This window comes from Daphnia magna, linkage group LG2 (genome assembly GCF_020631705.1).
Source record: "Daphnia magna isolate NIES linkage group LG2, ASM2063170v1.1, whole genome shotgun sequence".
Lineage (NCBI taxonomy): Eukaryota > Metazoa > Arthropoda > Branchiopoda > Diplostraca > Daphniidae > Daphnia > Daphnia magna.
Window position 1 is genome coordinate 3606264 of NC_059183.1, and position 15079 is coordinate 3621342.

General features: G+C 39.7%; 1 protein-coding gene across 1 annotated transcript in view; it reads left to right on the forward strand.

The window, feature by feature from the left end:
• The window catches only part of LOC116917436 (receptor-type tyrosine-protein phosphatase N2), a 28065-nt gene extending 18659 nt beyond the window's left edge, over positions 1-9406 (forward strand). The window contains exons 10-19 of the mRNA XM_045170197.1: positions 2934-3128; positions 3403-3527; positions 5035-5089; positions 5162-5269; positions 5368-5484; positions 5556-5649; positions 5718-5821; positions 6106-6272; positions 6773-6826; positions 6918-9406. Of these exons, the coding sequence (XP_045026132.1) occupies positions 2934-3128; positions 3403-3527; positions 5035-5089; positions 5162-5269; positions 5368-5484; positions 5556-5649; positions 5718-5821; positions 6106-6272; positions 6773-6826; positions 6918-7128 (1230 nt within the window). The 3' untranslated portion in view covers positions 7129-9406. The remainder of the gene's footprint in view (positions 1-2933; positions 3129-3402; positions 3528-5034; positions 5090-5161; positions 5270-5367; positions 5485-5555; positions 5650-5717; positions 5822-6105; positions 6273-6772; positions 6827-6917) is intronic.
• The last annotated feature ends 5673 nt before the right edge of the window (positions 9407-15079 follow it).

Genomic DNA, 15079 nt, shown 5'->3' on the forward strand with positions numbered 1-15079 from the left:
GCCGATTCGATGAAGATGGGGAAGAGACAAGATATACTCCGGCAGTAGATATTGTGGCAACAACGAGGGAACAGGACGTCAAACAGTGCTGGAGTAGGCAGCGGCGCAACCGAGAATAGCAGCAGGCAGACGGCAAACAGGATGGCGACAGCGGACAAAGATGCACGAAAAAAAAAAAAACGACGCGATGAAACACAAAATATAGACTTAAGCGGACTAAAGGTAGCAAGACAGCAGACGAGATGGAGAATGACTGACGTTTATTGCTAGGTCTAATCGGCTTGTCAAAGGACGCTCCAGACTACACCGTTTTATAATTTAGACTGTGCAAAATGTAGTATTTAGCGCATTATATTGCGGCGTACATCGCGTAGAACGTTCGAGAAACGCAGTAGTCTAAACAAAGAAGGGAATAAGCGGCAAACACTTCAACAGATACATTTTATTTCCGGATGCGGGATGTCCGTATTTCCCTCGCCAGTCTGGTGAACCTCGGAGCCACCTAGGCGCCGTCCAATGTTACACACGGTGTACGGGAGTCCTTACTTCATATTCGACCGTATCGTTGTCTTCTCGTCGGTTGGTTGTCTTTATCTCTTGCCGGTCTGGTCGGTTAGCTTGTATCCGGGTCGTGGGTGGCCCTTCGTCGTTGATTGGAAGCTCACTTTGTTGAGCGTTAGTTTTTCTGACAGCCCCCGTTTGGGGCCGACCTATCGACCCATCTTGCTCTGACAACTCATCGACTCAGACGCGCGCTTACACGTCTTTTATTCCGTGGGAGAGACGCAAGTGATTTCCTTATCTAACGTTCCCGTTTGCTACGTTTTCACATTAAGCGACAGGCTAATAAGCTGGATTTTTGGAAGTTAAAATTTATTGGGTATTTGTGGTTGTTTATCTATCTTTGTAACGTTATAGGCGTATATTTCATTTAACTGCACGTTGCAAGTACTTTTCGATGTTTCTTCCTTCCCCATTCGAAAAAACTAAGTTTGTTTGACTAAGAAAGCCAAACCGACTTCCATAGAAAGTAGTACAACCTAGATGTCGAACCTGGAGGGAGAGGCAAGTAAACGAATAAACAAACAACGAAAGCGGGAAAACAGAAACGTCATACGTAAGAGCCTCGCTAACGATGAGTGAATTATAGACGGCAAAAGTGAAAGAGAGAGTTATATCCAGCTGCTCAAAATTGTGTAGTGTCAAGAAGGAGTTCTCATGCTCTCGTATATAGCTAACTGATAGGAGTCTCTACAGCAGGTATTCCCGGTAAAGTCTGAACTGCGAGGCAATATCGATTTGAATCCTTCTGATTTCACGTAGGAGGATGAGGACAAAAGGTAAGGGGAGCGAGAAAAAAGGGGGAGAGTAACAGCTAAGCTGGTGGGGGGGGATGCGGAACAACTTGTGAGGATGAGGGAGTGGATGGCACAAGGGAGAGAAGGAAGTCACCTATACTTACAGCGTACACTATGCTATACGCAGGGAAAAATAGAACCGAGGCGAGGGGTTGATAGGCGTGTGGCCTCTATCGCAGTACATTCACTATGGTAACCACGAAGCTGTATACGGCTGTATACTCCCCTGCCTTCTATCTCTATGGTGCCCGGAAAGACTCACGTCTAAATGTCGCAGGATTTCGTACTCCGGCATCCGCAATAAGCTTTGCTTCCTTTCTTGCTACTCTGCTTGTGCTACAGACTCAGCAGTCGCCTTCTATTAGGATTGGTTAAAGATTCATAATAAGGCCATTCGAATAGGGGGTTTAAATGATTGTCTAGTTGCAGTGCCGTAGGCAGCCATGAGAATCTACGGCTGGTCCACAGCCACCCCAATGACTCTTCTTACAAAATACAGCATCTCCTTTTGAATATCAGAAATGGGTGTAAACAAGTGCTGAGATTGTATCGAAAAAATATATACTGTATATATACAGTACGTATATTGACAAAACATGCGAACGAAGTTAATTTAGGCTTGGAAAAACATCGCTTCTGTTCGACTTCATTCACTTTTTTTAGGCTCTGCTAATGCCAGACTTTTAAAAACCGTTGGTATCGATGGTTTCGTATCTCTCCTACATAGTAGTTTTCATGTGAACCTTTGGTTTCCGGTTGCTGGGCTTTGCCCGAAAGAAATATCACGAAGCAATCGCAGCTTAAAAAATGCCACCGTATTTTATTACGGCTTTTGAAAATTGATATTGTTTACAAAGTGCGCTTGCGCATGTTCATGTTAGTTCCATCTCTAGTCGATTACCTTTCATAGTGGCTGCATTTAGGGCTGAGTTGTAAACCTTTCAACGTCAGATAGTCAGAATGCACCGACTCAGGTAGGTTCGAGTAACTTTGAAACCTATAACGTAGAGTTAGACATTTAAAAGGTCTGGTTTGTTGTCTAGAACGTCTTGTTAAATGTACGGTTAAATTAATTTAAGGCGTGCTTTGTATAGTTTCTAAGAAGTATTGAAGTATTGCTGTTGGCTTATGCTCAAATACAATTCATTTGCCTATATACGTATATGCAGTCGAATTGGGCGAAACTAGAGTCTGGTAAAATACCATTCAATTTTGTGCTTAAAAAACAGAGTGGGCACGGAGCTCGATGTTTTATATCCTCAAGTTTTTGGCATAATTTAAATTGAAATAAAACAAAATGTGTTAAATTGGCTGAAACTTATTTCCGGAATGTGCGAATGCACAAAGGTCTGACAAAACGTATAGCTAGATTGATTCCCCGGCCATAGCTGAGTGAATAATCAACCTGATGATCGATTTGCGACTGTTGATTTTTGTTACGGTTAATAGCGTTGCTATGTCTCATGTAATGTATTTATTCTCATTCCACCCTGTGACATGTTAGCGTAAATGGCAACCCCATTACCCTTATGAGCCGCTAGTAACACATCTATTTTGTCGCATATGCTAATTTAGACTAGTGTGTCGAGTGTCCTTTATTGGGGGCGAGAGAACCAACAGATGCTACTGTCCGTTGGCTTGTGTATCCTGACGGCCACCATTGTTGTCGCTGCCGTAGTCATCTTGATTGTGAGAAACCGCCACATCGCCCGTCAGAAAATCAAGGATCTCACACATTCCGCTGACACCGAAGCAACACACGATTATCAGGTACATTAATAGACAATTTGTAATTATGGACGAAGGTAGAAAGCAGTAGAAACTAGCCACGAGACTTAATGCTTGGCATGCTTGGCATGCGGGTGGCAAGCTGATGCACATGTTTTTTTTTGTTTTTTTTTCAAACACTGACTAAACGAGGCGGTTACCAGGTTACCTGTTTTACACTATTTCATTATCATCACATACGCTCTGCCGGAAGCACAAAGTAGCAAAAGAGAGGCTAATTTATCTGATTTGATTCGTTATTTTCTTTTTCTTTTAGGACCTGTGCCGGGCTCGCATGGCAACCAAATGCGCTACCCCTGAACCGAGCAAGGATTCACCAAAGACGCCGCGAGTGCTGTTGTCACGTGACTCGGAATCCTCCCGATCCAGCACATCTTCATGGTAGGTTTTTGGCCGTCCATTTCAAACAAATTGATTGAGTTTACCTGTAAGCTGTGCACTTTGGATTGCCGTTGTTCCTTTTGCGACAACCATTCTTAGTCGAGAGAAAGAGTTGGACGGTTATGTGGGGGATTCCTAGTTTCGCCACTCGTGGCCCTTACCTTTGCCACATCAGTTGCATATAACAGACAGTGTAAGAGGTTGAAGTAGCCCTTGCGAGCAGAATGTTGATCAGTTAGTTTGCTTAGCTTGTCGCCGAATATGGTTGTGAGACTCCAATCCTTTGCTCTTAGTTATTTATTAAAAGCCAAGGAAAGTACAGATGCTTTTTGCTGGCGAGCTTTACTTCGACATTAGTAATATAAGTAATATATAGATGGCTTTCCGACTGCATGAAAGCAAACTACTTTTTCCATTCTGCCACCGGAATTTGCTATGCTCAACTGGAGAATTCAAGAAGTCGTTTCATCTCTATTCATGCTCTTTCCCTCTGATATTTATAGAGGAGTCATGGGGCGGCGCTTGGCGTCACGGCTGCATTTATTGATCTTACCAGTTTTTTCGTTGACAATCCTCTTATCCAAGATAGGGGTCATATTTATTTAAATCTGATATAGTCGGCAGTATTCCAAGTGGTACGATTAGCTTCGGGTTAATATGTGTAAGGGGAAAAAAACTATGGATGTATTCTTATTAATGTGGTCGAACTAAAGCAGCTTACCTTGCTCTGCAGCTTAGCCGCTTTGCTTTTTTCATGTCCCCATCTCGTCTTCCCACTGTGCCTTCAATGCATTCTGGCAAGCTTTTCTCCCGCTCGTGCAAGCTCCAAGGAAAACGGAAGTGCGGCAAATTTTTCTAAATATACAATCGAATAGAAGTTTATGATGGGCCGAGTGTAGCGCACGCAAAGCACAAGGATTTAGGGCTTCCTAAAGAGCGATCGCATTTCGCCCTCGCTTCTTTGAACAATGCCACAGGTTATTGCCTGTACTCCTGTCACGGGAGGAGGGAAGCAGAGGTTGTCAGCATCTCGACGAAAGTGAGTAGACCGTAAATTCGAAAGGCTCATTCCGCCCAACGTTTCGTAGCTTCTCATTTTTCCATATTCTTCATTTCGTTTTCCTGGTTGGTCATATTTCTTGCATGTCCCTTCGGAGACTCCGATCACTGTGAACGTTCGTTGATAGAAACATGCATTTTCCACGAACACTTTGCGAGCTTAATGCTTCATCTTTGCGCAGTAGATATGACAAGGAGTACACACAATTTCATGTTCCGTCAACAGAAAAATCGTGCCAGAACACCGACACAGACGAACGATCCAACAATGTTCCCAATACATGAAAATTTCCCCTATATCTTGACGATTCTGAAATGTTTGGAATCTTTAAAATTTCTCGATGTTTTACGATACCAATTTGAAAAAAAAAAACCAAATCTATTATATGGCTATTAATAAGAAAACTGCTACATCTAAGATCCTAATAATTATGCTTTTACTACAAAGGTGTGAGGAACCCGTTTTGACCAACATGGACATTTCAACGGGTCACATGGTTTTGGTGCGTCAAAATTAAACGCAAATAGTGTGACTACAGTTTAATAAGTTTTGCAACGTGTTCTTATTTTTTTAGTCCTACATGGAAGACCATCTTCGAAACAAATTCCGCTTAGACCAAGAATGGCAAGCTCTTTGCTCCTACGAGGCTGAGCCTTCTACTGGTGCCCTAATCGCATCCAAAGTAAAATAATAATAGTTTTTTCAAAAAAGGCTATTGTATTTTAGATATAAACATCAAATTGTGTTGTTTCATTTTGGCACAAAACTCCACGTTTATAGCCGGAAAATAATGGGAAGAACCGCTTCGGTGATGTTCTACCTTACGATCACTCGCGTGTGGTGTTAAACGTTTTAGCCAATACTTCAGGCTCGGACTACATAAATGCATCGTCTATCGTAAATGAATACGAGAGATTTTCCCAAAAGTGTTTAAATCTAAAATTAACGACAGATCTTTTGTTACGCAGACTGACCACGATCCAAGACATCCAGCTTACATAGCTGCCCAAGCACCGCTCGCCGAAACAACGTCGGATTTTTGGCAAATGATCTGGGAACAGGGTTAGTGATTTGCTCAACGGCTTTACTTCTCTGTCTCAGTGAATTAAATTTTAAATGCATCCCCTTAGGAAGTGTGGTCCTGGTCTTATTGACTAAAGTCATTGAAAACGGACAAGAACTATGTCATAAATATTGGCCTGAGGAGGGATCTCAACTCTACCACATTTACGAGGTTAATAGGGTTCCTGTAGATTTTCCTTCTTTTTCGGCCTTCGATCTCTTTTTCATTCGATAAAATCTGAAGTTCCTTGCCGAGTATTTAACGTGTATAATTGCCATGATTGTTGGGTCCTTCAAGCGTATTTGAGTATACAGGTATCCAACTTCGGGTACAAATGAAAATAGCTCGAAGACGAAAAAGAACGAAAAGCGTAAAATATTAAAAGAAAATTTGATGAGTAAAAGTGAATGTTATTTTAGTTTTTACTGAAACGCTAATCCGTTGTGAAAAATTAGGTCCATCTTGTAAGCGAGCACATCTGGTGTGACGATTACCTTGTTCGCTCATTTTACCTGAAGAACATACGTACCGGCGAAACAAGGACCGTTACCCAGTTTCACTTTCAATCCTGGCCAGAAAATGGAGTACCTGCATCTACTAAAGCTTTACTCGAATTCAGGAGGTAAGGTTAACATTTTCTTCCCCCGTTTGCGTTTATTAGTCCTACATTTTATTAGTGTACTCCTACACTGGATAGTTCATATAGTTATTTAAAAAACAAACCTCGTGAAATTCACGGAAAAGCAATTTCATCAATGAAACCCCACGAAACCGATCTGTAACTCACCTCTCATTTTCGTGATTTTTGCAATTTGAATAAACAATTGGAAATTGCATAGTCACAAAAGTGATGGGTGCTATACAGAAGCTGACCGGGGATGGTACAGGACAAAAATTCAATTTCTGAAATGGATTACTGCCTGGTAAGCCAAGGACAGGCTGGAAGTATAGCCTACAGTACGACACTGCGCAGAAAAATGTGTGATGTCTAGTTTTTGAATAATTGTTCGAATGTTGCGTGAAAAGAATGAACAGTCAAATAATTATGTGCAACATTCATGTTTTAGACCTACTATAATTTTCATTTCTGGTTTGACTTTCTTTTACCTGCTCTGTTTACAGAAAGGTTAACAAATCCTATCGCGGCCGCTCATGCCCTATTGTCGTTCACTGCGGGTACGCGAAATTTAAATCGCCCTAGAAAGCATTCGATGAAAACAGGAGATTTTTAATTTAATGTTTTCTTTTTCCATTTTTCTCATATTAGCGATGGAGCTGGAAGAACTGGAACTTACTGTTTGATAGACATGGTACTTCATCGAATGGCTAAGGGAGCTCGTGAGATCGACATTGCTGCTACTCTAGAACATCTGCGCGATCAGCGTCCACAGGCCGTGCGAACTAAACAGCAGTTTGAATTTGTTCTTACCGCTGTGGCTGAAGAAGTGCATGCAATCCTGCGAGCGCTACCACAATAGGCTGAGGATAAACTAATCAACAAAAATGATAATTGTATGGGACAAACTTCTATCATAGTATATTGAACACGAAATTCAGCAGCCCATCGGATTTCTTAGTCTACTTCGGTTATAGTGTTTCATACCAGTCTAGGGAACCTTCTGAGTGTCCGCCAAATTCCCTCTCTCACCATCCAACTATTCCCTCGCCAATGACTTAAAGGCTTCACAGTTCTCCCGTTCTCAACCGTTCCTCGGTTTCCCGACTAACTGGTTACTGAAAAATCATTCTTTCAATAATCCACAACTTACAAATATTTTTTAATTTTTCCTTTCTAAATTTGTTGGTTTTTACCCCGTCCTGCCGAATTTCTTGATTACAATCTAATTAGTGGATTGAAAACATTTGCGATCTTTCTAACTGCGTTTTGAGGCGTGTTAAGCAGATCACAGAGGGCTGAGTAAGGTACAAATGTAGAATAATAAGGAAAACCGAAAACCCTCCACCCTCAGAATAGGAACACACATAACATTTTTGGCTTTTAAGAATAAAATGGAATGCGTATGGCAGAAAATCATGGTTCTAGCTAGTTATTGTTGCCAGATGACAATCTTCATTACTTAATCGAAAATGCCGCAAGCTATATTTCATCACTAAAAAAAAAAAAAAAAAAAACTTGCAAAAAAACAAAGCGTTAACCATCCTAAGGGCGGACTTAATTTCCAAGTTTGTTAAGTTCTTCACTCAACCATAAATATCTTTGGGTTTGGCAGCCACCGCCATTCGTCGTTCTAGTGCAGCTGTCTTAAGCCAAAAGAAATACAGCTTGGCTGTCTCTGTTCACCCAATGAGAGCGGCACAGTTTCGGCATGTGATAGTCGGTCAGGCGATGTCAAAATGCTGCTACATTATGAAAGTTATTTCTTTTACAGCTTTTGACGGCCAACGAGTTTTCTTACACGATTCAGTTAGTGTCGAAAACTGTAGTCTGAATCAACAGTTTAACCAAGTATACGTTCCAACTAAAACTTAAACCCTTGCTGCATCCACAGCGGCATCCTTACTCCTTATAGCTGTGACAGCTCCGAAATCGGCGAGTTTGACAACTGAGAATTTTTCGTACAAATCTTTAACGCTACATTTTCAAATTTTTTTTTAAAAACGTCTATGGAGTTACGTTGTTGGGGCAGAAAAATGGGCCTGCCCTTTTTTAGGTTGCTACAACTCCGTACATGTACATATGTTACGGCAGGAGAGAATAAAAGAGTTTAACCTTAAACTTTTTTTTTTCTTGTTCGTACCCTTACAACAAATATTTTAGCCCATGAAAGCTTGGTTGCAATGGCGACTTAACACAGCGAAATTGCCTATGATTCGCTAACGTAGTGAGTACATTGAAATAATTTAACAGTAAAAAAAAAATCCATCTAAACTTTATTTGATTATGGTTTGGTTAGAGAATCTCAGTTGTCAAATGTAGCGAATTTTTAGTCGGAATAGCTGTCTCCTAGAAGGAAAGAACTTTATGTTTTATTCAACGCATACTATGGCATTCTTGCGAAACGAAACAAGCATAGTCGACAGGTCAAGTTATCTCTGTGCTTCTATGTTAATGGGCATTCGGCTTTGCTTAAGAAAACGTCAATAGCCTATGTTCCATTATATTCGCTATCTCACAAATTCTATATCTATATCTATATCATATGAAATCCTTGAGTTTGATTAAAAGCAAGTTTTGTCTAATAGCATCGTCTAATAGAATCGAAGGGTTGGCTACTGTTCTGAATAACCAAATGCGACCTAGAAAAATTTCGGAGGCTCGATACGCTTTTTCTTGGAGTCGCCAACCCCTCGAATAGCACTGTATCAATTGCATGCTTTGCTGTTCCCAAGAATCTATTCTATATGTTTACTGTTATCAACACTATCACAACTTTTAATTTAGTAGAATTTTCCCCATTTACATGTGAAACCCTTGTCTATGTTTGATCCCCTTTATTACAATTTTTTTTTTTAATTTTAATTTTACTGAGAAGAAGTGTAAAAAAAACATTAATATTATTTTATCCTCCTGAGCATTGGCATTTCAAGGCTTTTAAACACTAGGTTGTATCTCAAGGATAGAAACGGATTTCTCCCAAAGTTTTAGAACATGATTTAATTTTTAATCACAGCCATACTAGGACAACTTCCAATAGAAATGTGTTTATTCTACTTGCTGTAATGTCAATGTCTACATACACTTATATTCCATGTATGGTATATGTTATCACGAAAATAAAAGCATTCAGAAAGCTATAGTAATCCAGTTTCGTTTCATGGCCTCCCCACTGCAAGGGTTGGAAAAGAAAGGATTATGGATTTTCCACCTTTGCTTAATGCACTGACCATGAGATTTTTTCGGGGGAATGGCAGTTGGCACATACTCGCCGTTTACTTGGTCTACGCGAGATGGTCTTGAAGGGTCAAAACCGTCACCGCTACAGCCCAATGGGACTATCCTGGCCCACTGATCAGGGTTGAATTGGTATCTGTATTGTTTCTCTGTGTGACTAGAACGGCATTGCAGATTTTATGTCACGGGAGCTATTGTTTATGAAAGAATGCGCTATGCTTATGAAGCCAATTGCCACTGCTTTAAAAAGTTTCCAAGGGGAAACAGATAATCAAGTTACAGCTGGGCATATGTTACTTTCCATTGTCGTGATCAAGAGACAAATTGATGACCCTACAAATTCTGGGAACCTAAAATTCTGTGAACCTTTGGCTGCGGCTTTACTCGATGGCGTTGAAAAGACGTTTAGTAACTTTTTTCTCTGTGATGAACTGCGTTTTGCTTCTGCAATTCACCCTAGATTTAAATTCAATTGGGTGTCAGAGGGTTTTTCGTCAGAAGAAGAAATTGATGGCGTAAAAACAGTAATGATGGCTGAACTAAACAAAAATTAAGTAGTGGTCCAAGCTAAGTTAAGTTAAGCTCCCCACCCTTAAGCACCTCTTTGTACTTCTGGTGTGTGCATTTTCTGTCGGGCTGCCGCCTTCATTTGTTAGTTTTTAGCTTATATTGTGGCGAATAAATAAAAGATCAGTTCGCTAGTCATAAAAGAACTTATCATGATTTCGAATGTAACGGAGAGACTCATGCCCTGACGGAAACGGCCATCTTACACCCTCCAATTGGGGCCGTTCACATATGACGTTAGGGGAGAGCGGGGTGATACAGGACACGTACCAAACAGGACAGTAGCAGTTACGGGTCTTGGTTATGATGAACTGGGAAAAAAAAAATACTGGGATGTTGTGAATGTCAATTTCTATATGTGACAAAAAAATCTTCGTGAAATTCTTAAAAATACTCGAGTTATAGAGGAAACAAAAAAAGAGCGCTAACATTTCATTTTTATTTTTAGCACATTTTTTGATATTGCCCACGCTATGACTCATGAAAAATTAATATAATAGTTAAAGAAGCTAGTTAATTCATTTACTTATACAGAGCCGGTATAAAACAAATTTTACGGATTATGGTTTAAGAGTTGTTAATGAATTAAAAATAGACTCTCATTGGGGGTGATACTGTACACGGTTTTGGGGGTACAATCGGACGAAATTGATTTTTTATGGGCGGAGCCTAAGTTGGTCCAGTCATGGTCCAAAAGTGTCTGCTTCAAAAAATTTGTTTCACTAACAATCGATCAAGAATCGATCACGCAATATCTAAGATGCCCCTCCCACTTCTCCATCTGGTATCGAAATTGTCCAGTCCTCCCCCCCTCCCCAACTTCATTCGTTGATTTTATTCATGGCAATTTATTTTTTTGAAATTCAATATACGCTAAAATAGATGTTCTATTGATGAAGTATTTAGGGAAATTTTTTTAAACATTAATAACTAGAAACTTTAAGTGCAACTAACCGTGTCCAGTATGGGACACCCTCTGTCCAGTTTTACCCCCACATTTTTCCTCAATAACAATTTTACCCCTATTTTTGAAATTCAATAACTCGTAAACTATATAACGTATTGCAATGAAAAAAGCCCCTAGTGTTATATAAACAACGGTCTTTACACTAATCTAATTTATTTCAGCATAACATTGTTACACACTGAATTACAGAAAAAACAAAGTTTTTCTCCAGTATGACCCCACTCACCCCTACGGACTTTTTGACGATTTTACACCCGCCCCTCCCCCCTTCATCACATTCCGTCACATGGCGTCAACCCCCCCTCCAATATGACGTCACAAATCCTAGTACCCCTCCCTTCTTAAATTTAAAATGTTTTATGTATTAGAAATTCTGAATTTTTTTGTATTTTTAGATACAGAACACAACAAACACAATCTTTCAAAGTTTTAATAGGTCGATGCATTGCTGTCTTTTTTCGTGAGAGGTATAACCGTGCATAGCCATTTGCAATAAGTTTTCAAAAGCAAAGGGCGGATTTTCTTCGACTTTTGGCTGTTCAGGCCTAATTCTAACTCGCAATTCATCTCAAGCCTAGGGGTTTTTTCTATTGCTATTTTTCGAGGATTTTTTCTTTTAGTTTCCTGCTTTCTGAGATCTCTCTACCAGTGTTTCGGATTTTTTTTTTCAAATCAAATCCAAATCCAATCAAATCCAAATCCCCCAAGATTTTTAAGGGATTTGGATTTGCCTTATTTTTCAATGGCTTGGATTTGGATCGGATTTGATCCACAAAAAAAACCCGGATTTTTTCAAATCAAATCCAAATCCTTTATAAAGATTTGTTTCGGATTTTTTTCCAATTTAGAATTTTTTTCCGGTACCACCCAGCCACTGTTTAGTATTTACCTTTCTTGTCGTCTGCAGACTGTGCACTTGATCCTCTTACCTCCATCGTGTGTAAGACCAGACATATACTCTTTACCGTTTTATTAGATTGAAAAATTTCGTGATTTCGTCATCGTATATTAAAACTATTAGAAGGTAAGGAATTCAGATTATTGTCAGATTCTCCTGACAATGATTGTCCTTATGACTTGCGCTTTAGTCCCTTGGGTTATTGGAAAGTAAACGCCCATCGATTCCCGTTGTTGGCTTTGATAGCAAGGGAGCTCTTCGGGGTGCCCGCTTCGGGAGGAGAGATCGAACGGGTCTTTAGCACCGCCACGGACATTGCATCGGCTAAAAGAAATCGCATTAAGCCTCCTCTCTTCGCGAAAATGCTTTTCATAAAGCGAAATATGAAACTTATGAGTCCTGTGACTCCTGTCAAACACAAATGATGAATTGTGGCTAACTCTTTTTTTTTTTGCTCTTTTCACCATTGTCAGTCAGAATACTCAGAAATAAAAAGATTTAATCCAACTTAAGAAATCTAAAGGAACCTTTTATTATAGTTAAAAAAAATATGGATTTTGTAAGAAATCAAAAGTCGAACAGACTTTTTAGCAAAACTTCTATTAAAAAGTAAACTAATCCAATTAAGTCTTGGGTATTTATTTGATATTAAATTAGGGATTAAAGTAAAAAAAATTAAAAGGAAATTTTAAAAATTTTTACCTTGACACAGAAATATGTAGAAGAACTTGTATGTAACTATGTGTTACATGTTGCAATCATAAAATTAAGAATTGATTGTGAATTGGATTGGATTTGGATCGGATTTGGATCGGATTTGAATCGGATTTTCTCAAATTTAAAATGATTTGGATTTGGATTTGGATTTGATTTGGATTGGATTTTGCTGATTTTTTCGAGCTTAGGATTTGGAATGGATTTCAAAACACACGCAATGATTTGGATTTGAGTCAAATCCGGCAAATTTAGAAAATCTGAAACACTGCTCTCTACATGATCTCTCAGAACTTCTTACTTCTATACCCCTATAGCAAATTTCTGCCGTCGGATGTCCGATTTATGGCCGAATATCCGTTAGATATACAGTATCCTCCCCAAAAAAGAGGCACCCCCCGGTAACCCAAAAAAAAAAAAATTCCTGATGAGCGCTAGATGGCATTGTTTTTAATTGTAAAGTACAATGCCTGACAGCCTGACCTGAGTGCCAACTGGCAACCATTGGCTCCACTTTACGCTCAACAATTAGCGATTTGATTGTTTGATTGGAATTTTCCGCCAAATTTTCTAAAATATGTTGAAAATGGCAATTCAAACCGTTGTAACCGAATTCCAAACCAAGAACTGACCGCAGTAAAAAACGGCTAAACCGAACCGACGGTTTGATGATTTTTCCCGACAAACTGGGATTTGCCTCGATCAAAGACGATCGGGCCGAGCCTAGTCGTGTGATGTGTGGCGCATCCATGTAAGTGTTATACCCTGAATAGTATTTGTGCCTTCAGGTATGTACGCAGGGCCGCCGAGAGGGGGGCTAGAGGGGCAAGCTGCCCTGGGCGCCAAGAAGCGGGGGGTGCCAAAAGGCGGAGGGCGCAAAAAAAAAAGAAATAAATGATTGTAAATAATGTGTCGTAAAATAGGAAATCGTCTATGTTATTAAATACTTAAATTGAATTTTAGGGCGAAAGTGAGAAAGTGTGAGAAGCGAATAAGCGACATGAAAACGATTTTCCAATGACTTCACTACTCCACTAGCCCAATAGGTGGCCATCAGGCCATGCTTGTTTTCATTGTGTTGAACTGTTTATTCAATATATATATAATAAGTTATGTTACCTCATGGCTTCGATGGGCCATAAAAAGCTTTCCGGGGCGCAAAATCGAGCTAAGACAAAGAAAAAAGCGGATGAAGATAACAAAAATAAACGTACGCTAAGAGATTTAGGGTTTTTTACTGAAACAGCTACAACTTGATCGTCCACTTGCACATCCAGCAGTCATGAGTTAATCGACTAACTTATAGAGTGTGTCACTTTGTCTTTTTAGATGAATTTGGGGACATTAAATTAATCTTCGATGGAAAAATCTTTAATATAGGATCCCCTCGAACGGTCTAGAGATCAGGAATCGGAGGAATCAATTCAAGATTCAGCTCAATCATTGCAGCCGGTTGCCTTGAAAGGCTGACGAAAGTAGTGAAAGTGAGGTCACGTCAGAATCTGACAATGATGACAATACTATTTCTGGCGCACTTCAAGCAGAGAGTGGTAAATATGTCTATGATTCAATAACAATAACAACCCCATGGAGCCACGCAAATCAATAACTTCCTAATTAAATTTCATCCAAGATAAAAACGACAACGGCCAATCTATATATTTAATATTTTGATGGCACGCAATAGGTATTCAGATAGCAACTGATCCGCTAATTGGCCTAGTGATTTGAAGCAAAGTGATAGAGATGATATCGTGATGAAAGGCCCTCCAGCTCTTACAACCAACTTTCCGCGAGATAGCAAGAAGAGAGAATTCCAGAAGAATATTCTTTTTCAGAAACCACCTAATGGCGAAAGCGTTCCAAGAGATTTTTTGGTCTGGAGTTTCTCATCAGCCGCACTTTTGTGCTTCCCTTGTTCTGTTTTCAGCAAACAAGGAGCAGCTTCAGAGAGTTCTCTTCTTTTCCGTTGGAACGGTGGCATCAAAGATAACTGGAGAAAATTGTATGATCGCGTGTCTTCTCATCAGGGTAGCCAAATACATCAGAAGTATTATCTCGATTGGAAAACTTGTCTTGCAAGTCTCGCAGACCACACAGGGATTGATTCGAGTTTACAAAAAGCAATTACTGCTGAAGGAGCTGAATGGCGTAAAATTCTTCGAGGAATTTTAGACGTAACGCTGTTTTTAGCTTCACGCAACTTAGCATTCAGGGGTGAGAAAATAACAGATGACCGACAAAATATAAAAACTTCTAAAACATTGTGTAATTAACTCGATTATTCGTTTCTGTTAATTCATAAATTAAACAGGCCAAATCAGTTCCGTGATTGACTAGCAAGGAAACAGCAACTTTATCGGAGCGCCTCAAATGATTTCAAAGCACAACCATGTTATTAAAGACCATCTCGTAAACGTTGCTCGTCAT